At 41.9% G+C, this 26,823-nt stretch overlaps 1 protein-coding gene across 3 annotated transcripts in view; it reads right to left on the bottom strand.

The window, feature by feature from the left end:
* LOC120981106 (ribosomal protein S6 kinase alpha-5-like) overlaps positions 1-26,823 on the bottom strand; it is a 186,652-nt gene that overhangs the window by 24,840 nt on the left and 134,989 nt on the right. For 2 of the 3 annotated variants that reach the window (XM_040410595.1, XM_040410597.1), the window contains 7 exons: positions 14,319-14,463; positions 10,438-10,599; positions 8,793-8,912; positions 8,308-8,441; positions 8,017-8,110; positions 6,068-6,238; positions 5,767-5,958 (listed from right to left, as the gene is read on the bottom strand). In XM_040410595.1, coding sequence (XP_040266529.1) covers positions 5,767-5,958; positions 6,068-6,238; positions 8,017-8,110; positions 8,308-8,441; positions 8,793-8,912; positions 10,438-10,599; positions 14,319-14,463 — 1,018 coding nt within the window. Of the gene's footprint in view, positions 1-5,766; positions 5,959-6,067; positions 6,239-8,016; positions 8,111-8,307; positions 8,442-8,792; positions 8,913-10,437; positions 10,600-14,318; positions 14,464-14,955; positions 15,085-26,823 lie in introns of those variants that run through there. The other variant, XM_040410596.1, reaches the window with a different exon arrangement.

Genomic DNA, 26,823 nt, shown 5'->3' with positions numbered 1-26,823 from the left:
GTGGGGGAGAATTATATAAAAATAAAAAAAAAACCTGGACAACCTCTTTAAAGTAAAAAAAAAGTTAAGGTAAAAGATGGAGGGAAACAAGTAGTCCCACAAGACAGAACCCCCAAAAGTAGCACAACAGTTAATATGTGCTTTTAACTTTAGTTCTGTTTAACATGTCCTTTCAAATGATTTTGGCCACCGTATAAGATACTAGTCTAAGAATAGTCACTAGAATACTGAAATTGCAGGTGCCCTACCCCTGACTGTGCATGTTAATAAACAAGTATGTTCTTGGCAACAGATTGTGTACCAATCAGTGCTGGTAATAGTGGCAGATGGTTGTGGGTAGTGTTCATGTGAGGACTGTGAAAAATTAGCTCATCAGAGAACATTATGTTTTCTCCAAATTGTCTTCAACTAAAAAAAGGCTGATGTTATTCAGTAAGGGATCATGCAAACGGCCGTGGCCGTATTGCGGCCCACATACAGCGGGTCCGCAATACAAGGGCACTGGCCGTGTGCACCCCGCATCACAGATGCGGACCCATTCACTTGAACGGGTCCGCAATCTGGGAGATGCGGAACGGATGCACGGATCGGAAGCACTACGGAGTGCTGTTAAACTGTGAGACTACCTTGGGTAAGAAAGTTTTAAAACCTCAAGATAATTCTGTCATCTCTAACAGTTAAAGGGATTCTGTCACCAGGTTTCACCCCTGTCAGCTAAACATATGCTGATGTTCAGGGCCTCATCAGGATTCCTAATGTGGGCTTCTAAATGTGATCCGTAGCCTTATTTTGCTAAAAAACAGGTTTTACTAACCTGTCACTCAAAGAAATAAGGTGCCAAAGGGGATGTCAAGGGATGCAAGGTGCCCGCCGCACCCACCGCCGTTCGTGCCTAGCGCTGCCTTTCCAGACTTCTGCACCGCCTCCTAATCCTCTGTGCCGCCTCTCGCTCTACCTCCATCCACCCTCCTCCTGCTGTAAGATCTCGCGCGTGCGCACAGGGCTCTGCCTGATGCGCCCGTGCGGACTTCTCAATTTGGCTTCTTTAAGCGAAGTGCGCATGCGCCAGCACTTCGCTTAACCCAGGTATGACCTGCACTCTGGCGCCAGCCTCTCAGAGCCCTGTGCGCACGCGCGATATCTTACAGCAGGAGGAGGGGGGGGAGGGAGAGCGAGAGGCGGCACAGAAGTCTGGAAAGGCGGTGCTGGGCACGAACGGCTGTGGGTGCGGCGGGCACCTTGCATCCCTTGACATCCCCTTGGGCACATTATTTCTTTGAGTGACAGGTTAGTAAAACCTGTTTTTTAGCAAAATAAGGCTACGGATCACATTTAGAAGCCCACATTAGGAATCCTGATGAGGCCCTGAACATCAGCATATGTTTAGCTGACAGGGGTGAAACCTGGTGACAGAATCCCTTTAAGAAGGGTTCTCTAACAGAAAAAGCTTGAATTTCGTCAACCCTGCGAGCTGAAGTAATTGCAACAAGAAATACCGTCTTGAGTGTCAAGTATTTAAAGGGAATCTGTCACCTGGTTTGAGCATATTAAGGTTGTTACTACTGCCATGTACAATAAAATACCTTATTCCTTTCTGTAGTCTTAATTTTTTGTTTCATGGTTTAATTCATTTGTCACCGGGCTCGGCACATGCCCATTGACACATTTGAAGCTGTTGCCCTCAGGAGCTTCTACATCGTGCAGGCAGTCCACGGTACTGCGCCTGCATGAGATTTCACATAGCGGAGGGGGGCGGCGGCAAAGAGTTCGGGTCTGGGCAGTTACTTATGCTGGAAGAGTCGTGCTTGGGCTCTAAAGGAAGGCGGGCTGGGCACTGTACAGGGGAGTTCCTGGGCTCCAGTTTAGGATAATAACGCTCCTCTGGGCACCTTGGACACTCATTTGCATAACATAAAAATGGATTTTATCTCTCATGAAACAAAAAATGAAGACTACAGCAAGAAATAAGGTATTTTATTGTACATGGCAGTAGTAACACCTTAATATGCTCAATCCAGGTGACAGATTCCCTTTAATATTTGCTACCTCCAAAGGTTCAAACGGGGAATTAGTGAGCCCTGAAAGAACCAAGTTCAAGTCCCAAGGAGCAACTAGCGTTCTTATTTTAGGTCTAAGTCTATTGGCACCTTTCATGAATCGTATGATCCATGAGTTAGAGGCCAACTTTTCGTCCAAAGAAGCGCTCAAGGCCGAAATCTGCACTCTGAGGGTGCTGGGTTTTAACCCTTTGTTAAATACTTCTTGTAAAAAATCTAAAATTGAGGGAATATTGCCCACTATAACTGAAGGATTCTCAGAGCACCAAGAAATTTATTTTTTCCAGATTTTCTGGTAGATGCTACTAGTCACTCTTTACTTGCTGGCTAACATGGTGTTGACTACAGAGTCAGATAGGCCCTTAGATTTTAAAATTAACCTCTCAGGATCCAGGCTGACAGGTGTAAACTTTCTGCTTTGGGATGGGAAACCGGGCCTTGCGTTAGAAGGTCCTGGGACCACGGTAGAACCCAGGGCTTTTCCTTGGTCATTTTTTTTCTCTCACATATTCTTTATTAGTTTTGTAGTAATAACACAAGATTCCTTGGTCATTTTTGACAGAAGCGGATACCAAGACCTCCTCGCCCAGTTTGGTACTATGAGAATTACATTCTCTTATTTTTCTTAGGACTCTCGGAATTAGAGGCAGTGGTGGGAAGCAATAAGCTAAATGAAAATTCCACCGGATCGCAAGAGCGTCTGTTCCTGCACTCGTTTTGTCCCTTGGATCCAGGGAGAAGTAAATTGGCAACTTTGCATTGTTTTTGTTTGCAAGTAAATCTATAAGTATGCCCAGGAACACAATCTTTTGCGTGGGAAGAATCTGAGATTTCTCCCAATTTATAATTCACCCCCAGGTCCCCCAATCTGTCTCTGGTTTTTAATAGGTTGTTTTCGAGGTCTGTTTTGGAATCGCCTACTATTAAAAGATCATCCAAATACTGTATTACTAAGACGTTCTCTTTCCTCAGAGGCGTTATCATCTCCAACATAATTTTTGTAAAGAGTCTGTGCGCTGTCGTTATACCGAAGGGAAGAGCTTGAAATTGGAAGTGTTTTAACTGACTTTGAATCCACACCGCTATTCTTAGATATTGTTGGGAATTCTGATGAATGGGTACATGTAAATATGCATCTTTTAGGTCTAGTGATGCTAAAAAGACACCTTCCTTCAAAACATTGACCGTGCATTTGACTGACTCCATTTTGAACTTTTCAGATTTTATTGACTTGTTTAATTTTTTTAGATTTATGATTAAACACATTTTCCCGCTGGGTTTGGATACCATGAATACCGTGGAGTAGTAACCCAGACTGATTTGGTTTTTCGGTACTAGTCCAGATGGAAGTTCTGGTACCAAGTCCAGAATCCCCTGCTCCAGACAAAGTTGAAGACACCCTGAGCTATGGACTGGAGTGATCACAAAGGTTGTGGGAGGAACATTGAGAAAGGGAATCCCCTAACCCTGACAAAGAATATTTATCAATCAAGGGTTTGGAGATTTTTTTTTTTTAAAGGATTCCACAAACTTTCTCAACCTTCCCCCCACCGGATCTCTGGCGTCATTTCCTGGATGAGTTGTTATCACGAGAGTTAAATAAAAATCGCTTTCCTTTATTTTGTTTGGTAGATCTCTAACCATCTATTTTCCCTTTTTTATTTTGAAACCGGTCTGGATTTTTAAAACGAAAAAATTTAGTGTTTCCTCTTCTTTTTATCTTCTGGGAAACTTTTCTTTCAGTCAGAAGCCATTTCAAGATTTTTTTCTAAATCTTTTCCAAAGAGTAGTTCACCGTAGAAGGGAAAAATTACATAACCTAGCTTTAGAGCCAATATCCCCTGACCACGACTTTAGCCATAGCGCTCTTCTAGAGCTATTGGCCAGAGCCATCGTCCTAGCGGTAAGCCTGACTGAGTCCGCCATATTATCAGATAATAAATCTACTGCTTTCAACAGCAGTGGAAAAAAGTCTGTAAAATTTTCATATGGTGTATTAGGTTTTAATAAGTTTTCTAAATCCATCAACCAGCTTTTCAGGGACCTAGCTACCGAGGTGGCTGCAATATTGGGTTTAAAAAGTGATGCGGCTGCGTCCCAAGTTTTCCTGAGATTTGCATCTACCTTTTTATCCATGGGATGACAAAGAGATCCCGTATTCTCAAATGGCAATGATGTACCTTTCGCCAATTTGGAAAGGGAAACATCAAATTTTAGGACAATTCAAAAATAGACTTAAATCCTCATCATCAAAAGGTAATCTCTTTTTAATGGGCAAAAAAAATTTCCTATACAGGTTTTTCCATTCTCTTAAGATTAAAGAATGAAGGTTTTTATGTATCGGGAACACCCTCTTTTTCTTTTTCTCTAAACCGGAAAACATTTTATCCAGAGCAGATCTCTGAACCTTTTCTTCTTTAATTTCCATTGTAGCTCTGACAGCTTTTAACAATTCGTTAATATCTTTGGAGGAAAATAAATACTTTTTAAAATCGCTATCACTATCAGAATCACTAGTTTTTTCCCCCTGGTCTGAAAAATCTTCAGAGGATGAGGATGAAAAAGAGGATGACCCCCTTCCTGGATCCATACTTAGAAGTAGATGGGTGAAGGAAGCTGGTGAAAAATCCGCCAAAACGGAACTTATCTCCTGCCTTATCATGCCCTTCATTTCGTCTCTTAAGGAAGGTACTTCCTCTCTGTCATCAGTACATTTTTTACATAGTTTTTTAGGGTATTTATCTGGAAGCCTAGCCGCACACACACCACATCTAAGAGACTTAGATTTTTGCGCTGTTAAAGAAAAGGCACATTAAAGAAAAAATACTATGCAGTCCAGTACAACCTCTGGCGTTCTGAACACTCACTGTCAAGCTGACAGGTTGCTTCGCACACTCCTCCAGGTTCCATATCTCCAGGAGTAAATGGCTGAGAACTGCAGGAGATCTGCTGGTCAGAGGGTGACAACCACCTTGAGCAGAACGCCAGAATTTAAAGCCCATCACTGAAAGTAACAAAAACCTCCGACGTCATCCAGCCAGAGTTTCCCAGGACAGCCCGATCAGGACCCCGGATGAAGTCAGCCGCCGGAGCCGAGATTCTCGAGCAGTGGGCGGCCAATAGAATCCGGAAGAACTCCATATGAGTGTCCGGATGCCGCGGCCCGCCCCCTCTACTGGCACACATGTGGGGAAAAGATCGACGGCAGGCACATAGAGAGAGGGAGCTTACTTACCCAAGGCCAGCCACCAAACAACCGCAAATGAGGCTGCAGCTCCAGCTTCGCCCCTCTTCTTTACGGCCCCCGAACTGAGGCACAGGGGCTCCTCCTGCTCCTCCGCCTGGCAGGGACAGGAAGATACTGAGGATGGCAAGGAGGTGGGCCCTTTTTAAAGCTTCCTGTCCCTGCCTGGTAGGAGGAGGATAATCTCAAAGTAAGGTGCCGTCATGGAGGAGAGGGGAAAATAGAACATGTTCTATTTTTTTTCACGGTGCGGACGGATCACGGACCCATTCAGGTTGAATGGGTCTCGATCCGTCCAGGCCACTGCACGGATGCTGCCTGTGCATTGGGGACCGCAAATTGAATTCATCAATGCACGGAACGGCCGTGTGCATGAGCCCTAACAATAATAAAAATGATTCAACGGTAAATTACACATTAAACAAGCACATGCCAACTAGAAAAATAAGGTCATATGACACTTACCATGATTACCCCAAGGCTCCATAAATCACATGACTCGTCATAACCCTGTCGAGAAAGCAGTTCTGGGGCTGCATAGTGCAATGTAAAGCAAGGGGTGTGCAAGGGCCGTGACCCCGGTGGACGAAGTCTAGCAAAGCCAAAGTCTATCACCTTTAAAACCGCATCTTCACCGGGAGAAGAAAGAAGAAGATTCTGTGTAAAGCAACAGGAGCAAATTAGTAAATAAGAAATGTGCCACGCATCCAGTTTCCCGACTCTATAATGATAGATCAGGTCTTCTCTGATTCTCTAAGAGTCCTACCTCAGGTTTAAGATCTCTGTGCACCACTCCAGCTTCATGCATATGTGCAACAGCGCTCACAAGACTACGCATTAGACCACTTGCTTCTACCTCACTAAAGCATGACTGCTTCTTGATTCGATCCAGTAATTCCCCACCATCCAAGAGCTCCATCACAAGATATGAGTGATACTACAACATAGAAATGTTCTAATTAAGAAAAAGAAGATTTACTGATGATGCAACATATATTTCTGCCATAGGAAAAAGATCTTTGAGGGTTGTGTTACACTGGAGTTTTAGGTTACTTTATTTTATTTTTTTCTCTCCAGAAATGGGCAACTTTCTCAAGACTGATCAATAGGAATAGAAAATTTGTGACACACTTTCTCCATAAATGTCATGATTTATTTTTGTCTTGGCATGATTTTAAAGTAGACATTTCCACTATGTTTTAAAGCTTTCTACCTATCTATAAAAGTAAGCTTATTAGATACATGGTAAAATACCCTTGTGCAACAACAGATCCAACAAGCTTAAAGGGGTTGTCTCACTTCAGCCAATGGCATTTATCATGTAGACAAAGTTAATACAAGGCACTTACTAATGTATTGTGATTGTCAATATTGCCTTCTTGCCCTTTTCAATAGTATTTCAATGCATTACTGCCTGTGTATGTAAAATGCATAGGCAGCAGTTGGAACAGTCCTCTGTTATGCTCTAACAATACATCACATAGGCCGAAGTCTGCCCCACAAAAGGTCACTGATTTTTCAAAACACTTTTCATGTGTCATAGCATGAGAAATTTGATCAGTGCTGAGATCCCCACCAAACCCTAAAAAGAGGAGAGAGCAGCACTCATATATTGTACACTCTGTCCTTGACGTAGAGGATGGTATCAAGATGGGCTCAGTAGAAATCTGTGGGAACATCTCCTGAAGAGGAGAGAGCCAGTGATAAGCAAGTACTTCTCGCCTTGTTCTAGAGGAGATCAGTGGGAATCTAAGCAGTCAGACCTCCACCGATCAAAACTTTTGATATGCCTATGACATATTAAAACTTTTTTGAAAACTCAGTGACCCTTTGAAACTGCTACTGATTTCAGCATTACAAAGGTGAAACGGCTTTTTATCAGAGTTTTCTCTGATCCCAACTGTTGCCTCAGTGGTGGCTTTCAATCATAGCTTTCTCCATGGAAGATTGCATGGCTACATCAGTCTGTTATTGTCATCCCTTCCCCTGTACAGCCTCCACTGACCCCAGGGGAATGATACATGAACTCTTCTTTATATTACCCATCTCACCAATAAAGGAGGATATGTGCTCTCTGATTGTCAAATTTGGAGTAGGGGGTTGTCTTTCTTTTCTACTACAAGGGTGAGAAGATGATCAAATTTGTCAATTTTAGTCTGGAGAATGTTTGCAACATCTAGATGTCAGAGACTTTTGGTAATTTTAGTTCTGCCAATTATGTTAAGATCTGTGCATGTAGACGGTGGACTCTGAATATCTTGAAACTTTATAGTCAGATGCATAAAAACATACGCAAACATTTTTTTTTACAAAACGTTATGCTTTGAAGCAAAACAGTTTGAAGGCACAAATGCGGAGTACTGGGGGTGTTTTCACAATGAGCAAGGTTCTACGTTATGAAGGTATATAGCTATGGGGATATAATATGATTTTATTTTTAATTACAGAATTCAGGTTATATTTGTGTCAAAAGTGTGAATGCTGTCCCAACAGCTGAAGGATTAAAGGGATATCCAGACAGGCCACACCCGTACTCCATGCTTACAAAACAAGTAATTTGTTTTAAATCCAACATAATTTTGGAGAACATGTATAGCCCTTTAATGCAGTTAAGGAATAGTCCATTTATCATGGACTTACACACTGTAGTTATGAGCGGCTTTACACATCACATTACTAGGAAAGGGAATGTTTCTCTAATAAAGAAAAGTAGACCTGGTCATGAAGAACATCATGAAGATTCACAATGTTTGGGTGCCCCTGACATAGCTTCAGAGCTGCTACTTCTCGTTGAGTGTTCACCTCCATCCTATGAAAATGGAAAAATGGGACCTACATTTTAGGACAAGATAATATGTGTAAAGACTTAATGCAACAAACTGCCCTTTAAGACAAAACATTTTAGAGGTACTGATGTTAAAATTACAAAGAATCTAAAGTTTCCTGAACCCTCTCAAGAACACAAGTGTAGCATGTAGTCTAATAAAAAAATAAGGTTTAACTGACCTCTTACTCAGGATTTTCACAGCATACTCTTTCTTGTTTTGTCGATGTCTACACTTTCTGCAAACTGAAAAACTGCCAGATCCTAGTGCGGACTCTTGTAGATCCATCTCATACTGCTGAAAGAAGGGAGAATCCTAGAAATAACCCAAAGGGAGACAGATGTACTGAGAAAATAAGATAGGCAAAACAGGAAGTAGAATACAGATTCTGCTATTTAAATGGGGACTTTACTTAAAAAATTACCTATTTTTAGATAATCAATACAATATCAAAAGGGGACTAACTGCTTGCACCACTGCCGATCAGCTCTTTTTAGGAGCTCCTGCACCAGAACCAGGCACCTGAAATATACATTCCTATAAACTGAGTGGTGGCCTGCTTGGTTACTGCACTGTTGCTCCCATTCAAGGATAGGTCATTAATAGTTAAGTCACCAAAAAACTCTTTAACTGCAGGTAAAAACTGAATATTGCAACATCTTTTACCTTCATAGCTGCACTAAGAACCAGTGTAGGGCTACATGGTTTGTCAGTAGATGGAGCTGGCATATCTGTCATAACTGCATTTACACCAAAGAGGACGGAAGGTGCCACAAAGGAATAACCCTGAGTTATAAGAAAAGACAGAAAATATTAAAAATGACACAATGAATATATTACCTAGATTTTTTTTTACCAATTAAAACCAGTTAGGCTAGATTCACACTAGCGGCAAGGGACTCTGGCAGGCTGTTCCAGCGGGTGAACAGCCTGCCGGATCCGTCCTGCCGCTAATGAATGTGTGCCCCGAGACTACCACTCCGGCCTCTCATTGACTATAATGGGGGCGGGCGGAGTTCCGGCTGCAGCACGGCAGCGCATGCCGAGAGGCCGCCAAAATAAAAGAACGACAGGTAGTGCACCTTTGTTGGATATTCTTTGTTAGTTGTATCTAATCTATCCCAAGTGCCAAAAAGAATGTCCATCAATTCAAAGGTGCACATACATGAAGAAGGTGTAGCAGTGCTGAATTTTTCAATACAGATGGTGGGTTGTGATGGACAGCACAGCACATATACTGTCTCTATACTAAACCAGACAGCCACAAACAGCCCACAGTACATTAGTGCTCTGCCATTTTCCTTTTTCATTTTAAGAATAAACCTAATAATAATCCAAATTTAAAAGCCGCTATATGGAAAAAAGTAATGCATAATGATATGCAAGAAATGTGATGTAGCGCCCATGCACACGACAGTATGCCCTCCAAGTCCATGAGCGGACCGGACCATATGTCCTAGAGTGGCACTGACTGCATGCATGGGAGAGCACTTATAAAACATATGAGCGTGGGACAGTAGTCTGGAGGCACCATGTGCTAGACTTCACCTTTTCCATTGCATATTTCCTGGCTCCAGTTGTCCGTGCACCTGCAGTGTCCCGTGGCTGAGGGGTTGAGCGAGGTGTGTTTTTGTATGATTTTTACATAAAGTTGTTGATGTCTTTGCTCCAGGTCTGAGAAAACCTTTGCAGAATAATATTTATCTGTATACATCTCTCAAAAATAATAATTTAATAAAATGCACTGAAGACATCCTTGATGCATCCTGAACGGATTACTCTCCATTCAGAATGCATGGGGATATGCCTGATCAGTTTTTTTCCAGATATTGAGCCCTTTTGACGGAACTCAGTGCTGGAAAAGAAAAACGCTAGTGTGAAAGTACCCTAAGCAGAAGATTACTGCAGCCAACTGCTGGCCACAGCGGTCCTATCTGTATGTATAGGATAGGTCATCAATATCTGCTCGGTGGGGAGGTCTGACTCACAGCACCTCCACCGACCAGCTGAAGAGGCTGTGGTGCTCTGGGGAGTGCTGCAGCCTCTTCTTAGGCCAGTAAAGTCAAATTCATCAGTCACATGGCCTAGGTGCAGCTCAGTCCTAAATGGGACTGAGCTGCAATACCAAGCACAGCTGCTATCCAATGGATGGTGCTGTGATTGGTAAGCTGCAAGGAGGCCACAGCGCTCAACAAAGTGTCCCTGTCTCTTGAAACAGCTGATCAGCTACGGTGCTGTGAGTCGGACCCCCACCAATCAGGGAAAATAACTATTTTGGAAAAGACCGTATTTTATTATATAAATCACAAACCTGGAATATACGAGCTCCAGAGGGTGGAGTAGCGGCAGGTGAGTATACTGGATCAAGACTTGTAAATTCATCAGAAAAATTACTGACATCTGTCTCACTGCGAATAGAGGGACGGAATGGAGGAGTGACTTTACGGAGAGACAGTAATTCCCAGTCCAGGCCCTGATATAGAACACAACAGAAATTAGATTATTTTCTTTTTGTAGAACACATAGATAAATATGGTTCTGTTAACAGAAACAGACAAGAAAAGTCATATACAATTTGGTATAACTGTGCCGTGAAATACCAAGGAACAGAGGATTAAAAGTAAAATAATACAAGTTTTACAGAGAAATATCAAAACCGAAAACAAAATATGAAGAATGGTAAACAATGGGATATATAAGATTGTAGTTTTCAAAAAAAAAAATCATTATCTGCCATAGAGTTACTTCATGAGAGACAGAAGTATTGTCTATGGACCTAAAGCATCCATTATAAAAGAGAGTGATTCGGGGGAATATTTACCATCTACCTGCACCAGAAAAGTGGCCAGAAATCTATGACAGCTATGATGAGGTGCCCAGACTGCCGGAGGATGTGCCTCATTTATGACGGGGCATGTGCTAGGGATATCAAGACCAGTGCAAAAAGTGCCTACCTTGATAAATTTCCCCCATTGTTCTTCATATAATTTCCTCAAGGACCCCAAGTGGCCTTAAAGGGAATTGGTCAGCAACCTCCCTATCAAACTGTATACAAATATAACTGTGGTTTGCCTGGCTAAAAGTCTGTTTTCATTTTGTTGATCCAATGCTCCATTCCCAAGCTATGATACTTTAAGTACCCTAAGGTTGATAATCATTTTGCCTTTTGTGTTTAGCAGATAAGGGATCTTAGATCTAGCCTGTTTTGCTTTTATGAAGTTGGCTAATCTTTTACCTGGGATATTGTTTTCATATGAATCAAATTTAATCAATTTGAGAAGTTTCTCAAATCTATATAGAAGTATTTCTAAAAAGTTGAGCCCTATAATTGAGTAACAATTAAACCCTCTCTAAAGAAGATTGTTTTTACTTATTATTTATGAATGTTTTATATTTTTCTGTTAATAATTGTAGCTTTGTGTCAAGCTGGCTTGCAAAAAAAAATATCTCTTATAAAAGAAAATGATATAAAGAAAATGAATTAGAGCTAGAAGGTGAATTACTGTGTTTTTCATATAAAGGATGATTTAAGACATTTATTGAGATGCCAAGAAGTGACCCTATATTGTTGTCAGTGTCTGAGATGGAGATAGAAACTCCAAGTAATTATACCCATACATCAGATTTTTCTACAGCTTCCAATGTCTGTTTATCAACAAGAAAGAAGTAAATGTGTCCTGTTGAGTAAAAAGGAAATTCCTTTTCAGAACCATGCACACATCTCCACAGGTCTTATAAATCTTCCTTATGTAACATTTTTTGAATGTCGAGGAGTTAGTTGCAGAATTTAGGTCTGAATCAACGATTATATTACGATTATATTAAAGTCACCTCCTAGTATAACTTTATCTTGTGCTGTACTTCATGAAATATTTTAGATAAAAATTAAAAAATTAACCAAAGTATATCTAATGTTATTTATATCTCCAATAACAATAAAAAATCTAATGTGAATCAGTGAGTTGACAAGCTACGGAATCCTCTCAGTTTCTTTCTTTTTTTTTTTTTTTTTGCATCATGACATGAATATACTGTATTTGGAAGTATCGGCTGTGAACATTTAGGTGTTTTACCTTTGAATATTAGTTTCTCGGATAAACAAAATATCATTATTAGTTTGTGAGGCTTCACTCCACATGAATTTTCTTTTATATTGGCTATTTAAACCCCTCACATTAACCCCTTCCTGGCCTGGCAATTTTAAAGTTTTTTTTTTTACATTTTCTACTCCTTTCCTTTCAAGAGCCATAACATTTTTTCCGTTCCTATATGAGGGCTTGTTTTGTGCATTTGCACTTTCTAATGGAACCATTTAATATTGCATACAGTGTAGTGGGAAGTTGAAAAAATAAAATAAAACTCCAAATGAAGTGGAATTACGGGTTACACTTTCAGTGTTTCCTATACATTAAAACTAACATGTTAACTTCATTCTCCTTGTCAGTACAAAGTTAACAAATTCATATTTATTATTTTTTTGTTTTAAAGGCTATGTACATCTTTGGGGGCAATTTTTTTCATTATTTAATTGTGCTCATTTTGAGTTAAAAATATTTTTTTCAATTTGTCTTTATTATCAATATGGAGTCCTTTTTTGTGTGCAGATCTGACAAGCTGTAACAGCTACCTGTGGATTTTCTATCTTTTCCATAAGGAGCGAAATTATCTCTGCTCTCTAACCTTATAAACACTAATCAAAGCTCAATCCTTATCTTACTGATAAGAATGTGGCTTAAATAATGTTTATGACCTCATAGGAAATTAGAGATAAGGGTTATTAGATGACCTGCACAAAGTGAAAGTACCATTCACACAGTTAGAAAAACAGTTAACCCTTTGTGACAGAATGGCTCAATATTTTTAATAAAGGCCAACTGAAAAATACAATCATAAAAAGGCGTACATAGTCTTTAATACCATTTTGTATTTACGTCTATGGATATGTGTGAGGGCTCATTTTTTTCAGGACAATCTGTAGTTTTTATTGATCTTTTCCCATTAGCAGCGTTCACCATATAGAATAAATTATTTTGGATTTTAATAGTACAGGTATAAGAGTCATATACGTTTAGGTAATAAGTGAAGCATCGTCCCAATCAAGAGATGTGCATAAATACATAACACATCATAGAGGGGAGAAAAGGATTTCGCAGACACTTATAATTTCTCTTTAGTTGGGAAAAAATGGACCCTGATGAGGACATCTCTTGGGATTTCTTCTGCAAGAAATTTCCGATTCGCTAGACGGTGTGCTCTATCGAATGTATTTTGGTAATTCAATAGAAGAATCTTCTTTCAGCACTCGTATTTTAAAATTGTTAATCCTAGGACGGTCTTCAATGTCCGTTAGTCTATCTGTGGTAGCTTCAAACTTTTCAGTTAAATAACTGTGTGAGTCCACCAGATCATTAAAGACTTATTCCCCCATTTCATTTTCAATGTTGTCTGTACGTGATACTAGCTCATCGAAGGAAATTTTAATGTGCTACATCATAAAACTTATATCAGAACTAAATATATTTTTGCAGGCTCATACGCATGTTTTTTATGGTTGCTTCAGTAATAGGATCATGTGATAGAGCTTGGAGATTAGAAACAGTAGACTCTATAGCTGTAGAGGAGCCTCTCTGATGCATAGAGGAAGGAGAAGCAGTAGCTAATGTAGGAGCTTCTCTATGTGTTCCATGTTCCCTCTCTGTCTTTGCAGGTAATTATTTTTCCTTGCATATTTTACTCACATTTGAACGCCTGCTGTTCACACCACCTAAAGCAGGGCTGAACGCTATGTAAATGCAGCCAAGTGCCCTCTTATTACCACTGGTGCCATCTTTAAGCCGCGCTGAAGGAGATATCTCTCATTTTGCGCTGGCTACCCATAGATTTTGCTTTGTGGTGGGTCATTGAGATGCAGGAGGATGTTTGTAAAAAGGTGAGCACAGATGAGCGTTTCCTTAGGCCTTCTCTTTCCTCTCTTGTGCTTTGTGCTGCTTTTAAAAAAGGTTTCTGGAGCTCCACTAACATGCGGCCGTTTCCGTTTGTGGCAAGCTCTGAACCCCCCCCCCCCCCCCCCCACAAAGTTATTAAATTAGTGTCTATACATTAAATACATCTGGGCCCCTCTTGAACTCTTAGTGAGTTCACCATCACCAAAACTGTCTCCAAAACTGAAAAATTAGAATGGTGGTTACTTACCTGATAAAATGGGTGTTCTTTTATTTGGGAGGCCCCCTCCGCCCCAAGTCGTTTTTTAGGGTCCTTGCGGAGCAACTTCTGAAGGAGATCTCGAGCCACCAAACTTAAAGAGGAGGGGTATATTGGCTCCATCTTCAGAATCCTCCTGCAGTGACAATGGTTTTCTTTAGTACCATTTGTAATTCGGTGCCTTCTTTCTGGCTTCTTACGTATACTGCTACAGTACACTACTCTAAACAAAATTCATTGTATGTTTCCACAACAATTTTAGTTTGATAACCCCTTATCACAGAACAGATCAGGACAATTTATAGCATACCTTTTCAGAATAAGCTGTCATGAGCATGTACATTAGGTATAACACACTAGATTTGATCACTATGACTTGTATCCTGCATTTAGCAGCAGTTCCCCACTGCAGGCTCTCTCTATAATTGACATTTTTCCTGAATTCAGCTCCAGTTGACAGAGACGAGCTGATATGTTGTCTCCCACACACTGTAGACACAGACTAGATCCTGCTCCCCTACCTCTCTGCAGAATACCCTCAAAAGCAGCACAAGCACCAAAGACATTATACAGAAGTGCTGAGCCTTGCAGATGCGAATCCAACCCTGGAGTGACGTACAATACTTACTAGAGCCAGCAGCAGTCTCTCTGTCTGAGTCTTTGCCTCCTTCCAACAACTCTCTCCTTTTCCCCTCCCTCTCAATAGACTTCTATTGACAGCATGTAATCTGATTACTAAAGCAGCTGACAATCCGTTTCGTCTCTCGACACAGATTTTTGCTGTGAATTGAGAGTGAATGATAAACTTAGGAGACAGGGCAAAGAGAATATTTTCTCTAATAAGATTCATATCTTTGTTTATATTATTGATTATTGAAACTGCATTGCCTTTAAGCACTGAAATATTTGGGAAGTCCATGTTACGCACAAATGTCCTGGTTCCTTGGGTGGCAATTTACTTTATTATATCCTAGACACCTTTAAGCTCTTAAGGTCCATTCACATGTTCGCATAATGGGTCCGCATCTGTTCCGCAATTTTGGGGAACGGATGCGGACAGATTCATTTTCAATGGGGCCGCAAAAGATGCAGACAGCACACTGTGTGCTGTCCACATCCGCACTTCCGTTCCGCGGCCCCGCAAAAAAAGTCTTACCGGTAATTCCTTTTTCGCGAATCCTCCATGACGGCACCTTACTCGGAGATTATTCTCCTCCTCCAGCCAGGCAGGGACAGGAAGGTTCAAAAGGGCCCGCCTCCTCACTTATCTTCAGTGTCTTCTGGACTTGACAGGCCCTAAACTTACACACTCATTCATAACCTTCACCAGTGACTTAGCTATTCTTTATTATACATATTAAATCGCATATATACAACTCTAGACCAATTATTTAATTTCATAACTAGTCTCTTATTTTTTTTTTTTTTGGGGGGGGAATATAAGCGGTGCCGTCATGGAGGATTCGCGAAAAAGGAATTACCGGTAAGACTAATTCAACTTTTCCCCTTCCCTCCAGGACGGCACCTTACTTGGAGAGCTAACAGATTAATGAATTAGGGAGGGACTACTGCTTGTAAAACTTTCCTACAGTAGGATAGGTCTCTTTTGGAATCAATATCTATCCTATAGGTGTTTTACAAAGGTATGAGGACTTGACCAGGTTGCTGCCCTACAGATTTGATCCAAGGAAGCGGATGCTTCTTCTGCCCATGAAGTCGATACTGCCCTTGTAGAACGAGCTTTGATATTTACCGGGGGTCGTTCTCCCATTGCTATGTAGGCTTCTGAGATGGCCGATTTTAGCCAGCGTGCAATAGAAGGTTTGGACGCTTTTAATCCTTTCCTGCCCACTAAGAATTGGATAAAGAGGTTATTAGATTTTCTCCAATCTTTAGTTTCCGATATACACTCACCTAAAGAATTATTAGGAACACCATACTAATACGGTGTTGGACCCCCTTTTGCCTTCAGAACTGCCTTAATTCTACGTGGCATTGATTCAAGAAGGTGCTGATAGCATTCTTTAGAAATGTTGGCCCATATTGATAGGATAGCATCTTGCAGTTGATGGAGATTTGAGGGATGCACAACCAGGGCACGAAGCTCCCGTTCCACCACATCCCAAAAATGCTCTATTGGGTTGAGATCTGGTGACTGTGGGGGCCATTTTAGTACAGTGAACTCATTGTCATGTTCAAGAAACCAATTTGAAATGATTCGAGCTTTGTGACATGGTGCATTATCCTGCTGAAAGTAGCCATCAGAGGATGGATACATGTTCTCATTCTGTTTACGCCAAATTCGGACTCTACCATTTGAATGTCTTAACAGAAATCGAGACTCATCAGACCAGGCAACATTTTTCCAGTCTTCAACAGTCCAATGTTGGTGAGCTCGTGCAAATTGTAGCCTCTTTTTCCTATTTGTAGTGGAGATGAGTGGTACCCAGTGGGGTCTTCTGCTGTTGTAGCCCATCCGCCTCAAGGTTGAGCGTGTTGTGGCTTCACAAATGCTTTGCTGCATACCTCTGTTGTAACGAGTGGTTATTTCAGTCAACATTGCTCTTCTATCAGCTTGAATCAGTCGGCCCATTCTCCTCTGACCTCTAGCATCCACAAGGCATTTTTGCCCACAGGACTGCCGCATACTGGATGTTTTTCCCTTTTCACACCATTCTTTTTAAACCCTAGAAATGGTTGTGCGTGAAAATCCCAGTAACTGAGCAGATTGTGAAATACTCAGACCGGCCCGTCTGGCACCAACAACCATACAACGCTCAAAATTGCTTAAATCACCTTTCTTTCCCATTCTGACATTCAGTTTGGAGTTCAGGAGATTGTCTTGACCAGGACCACACCCCTAAATGCATTGAAGCAACTGCCATGTGATTGGTTGACTAGATAATTGCATTAAATGAGAAATAGAACAGGTGTTCCTAATAATTCTTTAGGTGAGTGTATACCTCAGAACACACCTTCTGACATCCAAAGTGTAAAAGACTTCTTTTTTAGATCTGGGATTTTCACAAAATGAAGGAAGAACCACCTTCTCCATCCTATGGAACTCAGAGACCACTTTAGGCAGAAAGGAATCGTCAAATCTCAGGACTATTCTATCATCCCTGACAATCATGAAGGGGTTTTTTTTAACCGAGAAGGCTTGTATCTTATTAACCCTACGTGCAGAAGTAATGGCAACTAGGAATACTGTTTTAAGGGTCAGATATCTGATATTTGCTGATTCCAAGGGTTCAAAAGGGGATTTAGTGAGACCAGAAAGAACAGTGTTTAAATCCCACGAAGCGACCAGAGGTCTACTTGGTTTGCATCTTTCTCTCAAAGGAACAAATGTACTCAGTGAACAACTCCAAGAATTTGCGAAAGAGTATTTAAACTAGGAAGGGGGGGCAAAAGAGTGAAAATAAAAGAGTCCAATTGCCCCCCAAAACAATGCCAGAACAGGTCAGAAGCACAGAGGTTAAGAAATGATAAGCTCAGAGTCCTGTCTACAAATGCTCGCAGTTTAGGTAAAAAAATCAATGAACTTGGGTCAATAATGGCATCTGAGAATGTAGATTTAGTGGCTGTTACGGAGACATGGTTTAATGAAAGAAATGACTGGGACATAACCCTACCAGGGTACTCTTTATACAGAAGAGACAGAGAAGGCAAGAAAGGAGGAGGAGTGGCCCTGTATGTGAAAGATAGCATTAAATCTAACCTAATACAAGTGGGTGAGGCCAACATAGAGTCAGTTTGGGTTACGTTGCAGTTTGCTAACCATGCAGTAACTCGTGTAGGTGTGATATATAGACCACCTGGTCAAGTTAAAGAACTAGATGATCTACTAGTTGAAGAAATAGCTAAAATGACAATGAAAGGAGAAGTTATCATTATGGGAGATTTCAATCTTCCAGATATAAACTGGAAAACCAAAATAGCAAGTTCTACCAGGAGTACAGATATTCTAAATTCCCTACTGGGGTTATCTCTACAACAAGTGGTTGAGGAGCCAACCCGGAGGGAGGCCATTTTGGATTTGGTATTCACAAATGGGGATTCGGTATATGATGTCATTGTAGGCGAAACCTTGGGATCTAGTGATCACCAGTCAGTGTGGTTTAATATAAGAACTGTGAAAGAGTCCCACCACACAAAAACAAAAGTTTTAGATTTTAGAAAAACAGACTTTTCAAAAATGAAATTAGTCATAAATGAGTCCTTATCAGACTGGAACGGAATACATGGAGTCCAGGAGAAATGGGACTACTTAAAAGGTGCATTATTGAAGGCAACAGAAAATTGCATTAGACTTGTCAGTAAAAGCAAAAAAAGGAAGAGACCACTGTGGTACTCAGCAGAAGTGGCCCAAATCATTAAAAATAAAAAGCTAGCATTTTGTAATTATAAAAAAACCCAGAGCAATGAAGATAAGGAAATCTACAAGATTAGGCAGAGAGAGGCCAAGCAAGTTATAAGAATTTCTAAAGCGCAGGCAGAAGAAAAACTAGCTCAGTCTATGAAAAAAGGGGATAAGACATTCTTCAGATATATAAATGAAAAAAGGAAATTAAAACAGGGAATAACTAAATTAAAAACAAAGGACGGAAGGTATGTAGAAGAGAATAAAGGGCTAGCCGACTGCCTTAATGAATACTTCTGTTCAGTTTTTACAAAAGAAAAAGAAGGACCTCCACTAGAAAGGATGACTAATAAATCATTTGATGCATGTATCTTTACAGAGGAAGATGTTCTAAGTTTGCTGTCTAAGGTGAAGACAAATAAGTCACAGGGGCCTGATGAGATACACCCAAAAGTATTAAAAGAGCTTAGTGGTGAGCTGGCAAAACCGCTAACAGATTTATTTAACCAATCATTAGTAACAACAGGAGTCGTCCCGGAAGATTGGAAATTGGCAAATGTCGTGCCCATTCACAAGAAAGGTAGTAGGGAGGAATCGAGCAACTATAGACCAGTGAGTCTGACATCAATAGTAGGCAAATTAATGGAAACCCTATTAAAGGATAGGATTGTGGAACATCTAAAATCCCATGGATTGCAAGATGAAAAACAACATGGGTTTACTTCAGGGAGATCATGTCAAACAAATCTTATAGATTTTTTTGACTGGGTGACTAAAATAATAGACGGTGGAGGTGCAGTAGACATCGCATATCTAGATTTTAGTAAGGCTTTTGACACTGTCCCACATAGAAGACTTATCAATAAACTGCAGTCATTGAGCATGGACTCCCATATTGTTGAGTGGATTAGGCAGTGGCTGAGTGACAGACAGCAGAGGGTTGTAGTCAATAGAGAACATTCAAAACAAGGTCATGTTACCAGTGGGGTTCCACAGGGATCTGTACTGGGACCAATTTTGTTTAATATCTTCATAAGTGATATTGCAAAAGGCCTCGATGGTAAGGTTTGTCTTTTTGCTGATGACACAAAGATATGTAACAGGGTTGATGTTCCTGGAGGGAAACGCCAAATGGAAAAGGATTTAGGAAAACTAGAAGAATGGTCAGAACTCTGGCAACTGAAATTTAATGTGGATAAGTGCAAGATAATGCACCTGGGGCGTAAAAACCCAAGGGCAGAATATAGAATATTTGACACAGTCCTGACCTCAGTATCTGAGGAAAGGGATTTAGGAGTAATTATTTCAGAAGACTTAAAGGTGGGAAGACAATGTAATAGAGCAGCACGAAATGCCAGCAGAATGCTTGGATGTATAGGGAGAGGTATAAGCAGTAGAAAGAGTGAAGTGCTTATGCCGCTGTACAGAACACTGGTGAGACCTCACTTGGAGTATTGTGCGCAGTACTGGAGGCCATATCTCCAGAAGGATATAGATACTCTAGAGAGAGTTCAGAGAAGAGCTACTAAACTAGTACATGGATTGCAGGATAAAACTTACCAGGAAAGGTTAAAGGACCTTAACATGTACAGCTTGGAAGAAAGAAGAGACAGAGGGGATATGATAGAAACTTTTAAATACATAAAGGGAATCAACTCGGTAAAGGAGGAGAGCATATTTAAAAGAAGAAAAACTACCACAAGAGGACACAGTTTTAAATTAGAGGGGCAAAGGTTTAAAAGTAATATAAGGAAGTATTACTTTACTGAGAGAGTAGTGGATGCATGGAATAGCCTTCCTGCAGAAGTGGTAGCTGCAAATACAGTGAAGGGGTTTAAGCATGCATGGGATAGGCATAAGGCTATCCTTCATATAAGATAGGGCCAGGGACTATTAATAGGATTCAGATATATTGGGCAGACTAGATGGGCCAAATGGTTCTTATCTGCCGACACATTCTATGTTTCTATGTTACTTCTGGGTCTGAGCCTGTTCCCTTCATAAAGCGAATGATCCATGGATTAGATGCTATTTTTTCATCTAAATAGGCGCTTAATGCTGAAATTTGTACTCTAAGGGCTCATGCACACGACAGTATTTTGCGTTCAGTATGCTGTACATATACTGAACCATTCATTTCAATGGTTCAGCAAAAAAAACTGAAGTGTCTCCGTGTGCATTCCGTTTCAGTATTTCCGTATTCCCGTACCGTGAAAAGATAGAACATGTCCTATTCTTGTCCGCAAATCACAAAGCTTGGCTCCATTCAACTCAACGGGTCCGCAAAAAAAACGGAACACATACGGTAATGCATCCGTATGTCTTCCGTATCCGTTCCGTTTTTGCTGAACCATCTATTGAAAAATGTTATTCCCAGCCCAATTTTTTCTATGTAATTACTGTATACTGTATATGGCATACGGAAAAACGCAAAGGAAACACAACGTAAACAAAAAGCGGAACGACGGATCCGTAAAAAACAGACCGCAAAACACTGAAAAAGCCATACTGTCGTGTGCATGAGCCCTAAGAGTGCAAGGTTTTAAACCCTTATTAAAGCCTTCTTGGAGAAAGTCTAGAATAGACAAAATACTCCCCCCCCCACTGAGTTAGAAGGATTTTCTGAACACCAGGAAACACATCTGTTCCAGATTTTACGGTAAATTTTATTTGTGACTTCTTTTTTACTGGCTAGCATGGTCTTGATTACTCTGTCAGATAGACCCTTAGATTTTAAGATTGCCCTTTCATTATCCAAGGCGAGAGGTGCAGACTTTGCGTCTTTGGGTCTTTGGCCCTTGACTTAGGAGGTCTTCTGACCAGGGTAGAATCCATGGTTCCTCCGTGGACATTTTTGCCAGGAGAGGAAACCAAGATCTCCTCGGCCAATTGGGTACAATTAAAATTATATATTTTTTTGAGTACCCTTGGAATCAGAGGCAGAGGTGGGAAGCAATATGCCAGTTGGAATTTCCAAGGAAGAGCCAGTGCATCCGTCCCTGCACTCCTCGGATCTAGGGAAAAATAAGCTGGTAATTTCGCATTCATCTTATTTGCAAATAAGTCTATCTGGGGAAGACCCCATTTTTGTGTTAAGGCTTGAAAAATTTCCTCTTTTAAACTCCACTCCCCCGGATCTAAATTTCCTGCAGCTGAGGAAATCCGCTTGGATGTTTTGTGTCCCCTTAAAAAAAAACACACTGATAGGGAGAGGAGATTCTCCTCTGCCCACAAGAAAATTTTGTTGGTTAAGGCTTGTAGTCGCTCGCTTTTCGTTCCTCCCTGGTGGTTTATATACGCTACAACTGTCTTGTTGTCGGATCTTATTTTTACATTGGAACCTTTTAGCTCCTCTGAGAAGTAACTTAGAGCCCCCCAAACCGCCAGAAGTTCCTGGTGATTTGACGAGTATTTTTTTCTGGGATTGGGATCACTCCCCTTGGGCAGACAATGCTTGGGGATGTGCTCCCCAGCCCCAGAGACTGGCATCAGTGGTGAGGATCAACTGATTTCTCACTATCCACAGTACTCCCTTCTGCAGGTTTGAATTTAATTCCCACCATTTTAGTGAGGACAGAATGTGATCCGGAAACGCTATAAGTCTGTCTAGGGAATCCTGCTTCCGGTTCCATTTTTTTAACATAAATCTCTGGAACGGGAATGTATTTGCGCCCACTTCACTGCCGGGATGCAAGCTGTAAAAGACCCTATCAGGGCCATCGTTTGCCTTATGGTGTGGGATTTTTGTTTTCTGAATTGTTTTACCTGGGATTGGATTTTTGCGACCTTCTCTACTGGTAAAAAATATTTTTGACTCACTGAATCTATGAGAATTCCCCAAAAAACGATTTTTTGCATGGGAACTAAGTGAGACTTCTCCAAATTTAAAATCCAACCCAGTTCCTCCAGTCTGTCTATCATTTTGTATAGATTGGTTTCTAGGTCTTTCTGGGAGTCCCCCACTATCAAAAGGTCATCCAGGTATGGAACTATCATTACTTTCTCCTTTCTCAGAGGGGTTAACATCTCTAGCATAATTTTGGTAAAAAGCCTGGGGGCAGTTGTTATCCCAAACGACAGTGCTTGAAACTGAAAATGTTTTAGATGCCCTTGGACACAAACCGCTATTCTCAAAAATTGTTGTGACTCTGGATGAATGGGTACGTGAAAATACGCATCTTTTAAGTCTATGGATGCTAGAAACGCCCCTTCTTGTAAAACTTTGACTGTGGTTTTTATAGATTCCATCTTGAATTTTTCGTACTTTGTTCAGCATTTTCATATTTATGATAAGACGCACTTTCCCGTTTGGCTTTCTTACCATAAAAACCCTGGAATAACAGCCCAGACCGACTTGATTCGTCGGTACCAGAACAAGAACGTTCATCTGAACTAGCAGTTCGATTTCTTGCTCCAGACAAAGCTGAAGATGTTCCGATCTCTGAACTGGAGTCTGAACAAATAGAGTGGGGGGACTTTTGACAAAGGGAATACTGTACCCTTCGTGGAGGGTATTTAATAACCAGCAGCTGCATGAGTCTTTTTCCCAGCGCTCCACGAATTTTCCCAGTCTTCCCCCCCCACTGGGGCTCTGGCGTCATTTTTTGGAAGACTCCTAAGAACAGGGAGAGAACATAAAACCCTTCCCTTTCCGTTTTCCCGATCTCCAGTTTTCTGTTTTACTCCTTTTGTTTTGAAAACTATCCTTCTTTTGGGGACGAAAAAAGGAGTTTTCCTTTTCTTTTTATCCTCCGGGAAACTCTTTTTGGAATCAAAGGCTTTCTCTAGATTTTATCTAAGTACTGACCAAAGACAAGATTACCATAAAACGGGATGTTGCATAATTTTGCCTTGGAGCCTGTGTTTCCAGACCAAGCTTTTAACCAAAGTGCCCTTCTAGAGCTGTTAGCTAGGGCCGTAGCTCTTGCGGTCAGCATAACGGAATCCGCTGTTGTGTCTGACAAAAAATCTACGGCTTTTAATGAGAGGGAAGGAGTCTGCAAAGTTTTCATATGGGGTATTGGATTTTAGTAATGCTTCCAGTTGTACCAGCCAACTTTTTAGGGATCTAGATACGGATGTGGCCGCAATATTAGGTTTAAATAAAGCCGCGGCCACGTCCCAGGTTCTCCTAAGGTTAGCATCCACCTTTTTATCCATAGAGTCACGTAATGACCCTGTATCTTCAAACGGTAAAGAAGTACCCTTAGCCAGTTTGGAGAGTGATACATTTATTTTGGGACAATTTAGGAACGGGGATAATTCTTCGTCGAAGGGTAGCCTTTTCCTAATTCTTCTGGGTAGGAAAACTTTTCTGTCTGGATTTTTCCACTCCCTCAAAATAAGAGAGACTGCAGATTTTTGTGTACCGGAAATACTCTTTTTCTTGGTTTCTAATACTGAAAACATTCTATCTTGGGCGGATCTATGTATTTTTTCTTCTTTAATTTCCATGGTATCCCTAACCGCTTTTAATAGATCGTTTATATCGTCAGATGAAAATAAGTAATTTTTAAAATCGCCATCAGCGTCAGAATTACTACTACTCTCATCGATATCCGAAGAAACATCGGAAGAAGAAGAAGATGTAGAGGTTTTTAAGGGTGATTTTTCCCTGGACCCCTGTTTTGATGTTGATGGTAGGCTAGCGGCTGCTGAAAAATCTGAAAAAGCAGACTTTATTTCTTGCTTAATCAGACCCTGAAGTTCCTGTCTTAAAGACGGGACTTCCTCCCTGACAATGTTATCAATGCACTTTTCACAAAGTTTTTTAGCATGATTTTCGGGGAGTTTAACAGAACATACGATACATCTAAGAATTTTAAATTTTTGCCCTATTTTAGGTTTTATAGAAATGTCCTCGTCACTCTTCTATACAAAGGGAAAAGATGAGAAAGGCCTATTAACAGCATGTGCAAGCAGCATTTCATACTCACAACCTGGATGTCACTCACTGCTACAGGTTGATCCATAGCTTCCTCCGGATCCATGTGTGTGGATAGCCGAGGCTGCAATAATGCATACAACTTCTCTGGTCAGAGGGCGACATACGACTTGACCAGGGCGCCAGCTTTTAAAAATGTATGGCCGGCAGGACAGGACCTCCGACGTCATCCAGGCCGGCATCCTCAAGCCACCCCTATTAGGCCCCCGGATGACGTCACCCGCCGGAGCCGAGAATCTCGGGCAGCGGAAGGCCTAGAACCCGGAAGTGCTCCCTTGTGTGTCCGGGTGCCGCAGCCTGCCACTAAGCGCTGGCGTGTGAGAGTTTTATCAAAAAAGACCGCGGCAGGCACTCCATGGAACAGACTTACTTGTCCAAGGTAAGCCCGTAGCTGGCGCAATGCACCCGCCATCATGCGATAGCTCCTATCCTCCGCCTGGCAGGGACGGGAAGACACTGAAGATAAGTGAGGAGGCGGGCCCTTTTGAACCTTCCTGTCCCTGCCTGGCTGGAGGAGGAGGATAATCTCCAAGTAGAGTGCAGTCATGGAGGGGAGGGGAAAATAGAACATGTTCTATTCTTGTCCACAGCCCCAGACAAGAAAAAGGAGATTTTTTGTGAAACTCACCTGTAAAATCTTTTTCTCGTCTTTTCCATTGGGGGACACAGACCATGGGTATAGCTTAGGCCATTACTAGGAGGAGAAACTATGCAAATAATAAAAAAACAGCTCCTCATCCACTGGCTATACCCCCTGCTCCAACAGGAGGGCCTCAGTGCGTGCAAAAGCAGTAGGAGAAGGAGATCAGAAACCAAATATTAACAAAGAAAAGCAGAACCAAGGAACACCGCCATCGGGACATTAACCATAAGGTCCCACTAGAATAGAACCAACCCCTCCTGCAACAGACAAGAATGGGTGGGAGCTGTGTCCCCCAATGGAAAAGACGAGAAAAAGATTTTACAGATGAGTTTCACAAAAAATCTCCTTTTCTCGCCGATTCCATTGGGGGACACAGACCATGGGACGTCCTAGAGCAGTCCATGGGTTGGGAAGACCAGCACCTCCAGAGGGAAAACTTCCAACGGTTAAACAGGAACCACAGCCTGCAATACCTTGCACCCTAGGGCAGCATCAGCCGACGCCAAAGAGTGTGGCTGGTAGAACTTTGTAAAGGTATGTAAGGACAACCAGGTGGCTGCCTTACAAAGTTGTGATGTAGAGGCTAGATTGTGCCTAGCCCAGGAGGCCCTGGTGGAGTGCGCGGTAACCCCTGCTGGGGGAACCCTACCCCGGGACCGATAGGCCATGGCAATAGTCAACCGAATCCACCGAGCCACAGTTACCTTGGAGGCCGCTCGACCCTTACGAGGCCCCTCGGGAACCACAAAAAGGGAGTCCGAGCGGCGAAATGGGGCAGTAACCGACAGGTACACCCGTAAAGCACGGACAACATCCAGAGAATGGAGAGCGCGCTCCTTGGGGTTCGCCGGAGCGGGGCAAAAGGATGGCAGGACTATGTCCCCATTAAGGTGGAAGGCGGAGACCACCTTGGGCAAAAAGGAAGGGACAGGGCGCAGTACCACCTTGTCCTTGTGGAAGACCAAAAAGGGCTCTTTAGAGGAAAGGGCGGCCAGCTCAGATACCCTCCTGATAGAGGTGATGGACGCCAAAAAGACCACCTTCCAGGTGAGAAAACTCAGGGAAATGTCCCTCAGGGGCTCAAAAGGAGCCGCCTGGAGAGAAGACAGAACCAGGTTCAGATCCCAGGGGGGCAGAGGAGAGACATACGGAGGGACCGAATACGCCACTCCCTGCAGGAAGGTCCTCACCGGACCTAGCAGAGCCAGAGAGCGCTGAAAGAAAATGGCCAGAGCGGAGACCTGACCCTTCAGAGAGCTCAGGGACATTCCCATCTCAAGACCCGACTGGAGAAAGAAGAGGACCACCGGAACGGAGAAATGAAGGGGAAAAACGCCTATCTTCTCACAAAAGGCAAGAAAGGCCTTCCAGGTACGATAGTATATCTGTGAGGAAGCTGGTTTCCTGGCTTCGATCATGGTCTTCACGACAGAGTCTGAGAAGCCCCTCTTCTTCAAGATGGTGGTCTCAACAGCCACGCCGTTAAACAAAGTGGTTGTAAATTCTGGTGGAAGAGAGGTCCTTGAGACAGCAGGTCCTCCCTGAG

The sequence above is a fragment of the Bufo bufo genome, chromosome 10 (genome assembly GCF_905171765.1).
Source record: "Bufo bufo chromosome 10, aBufBuf1.1, whole genome shotgun sequence".
Classification (NCBI taxonomy): domain Eukaryota; kingdom Metazoa; phylum Chordata; class Amphibia; order Anura; family Bufonidae; genus Bufo; species Bufo bufo.
The sequence above is the reverse complement of the archived record's forward strand: the minus strand, read 5'-3'. Positions and strand labels throughout refer to the sequence as shown.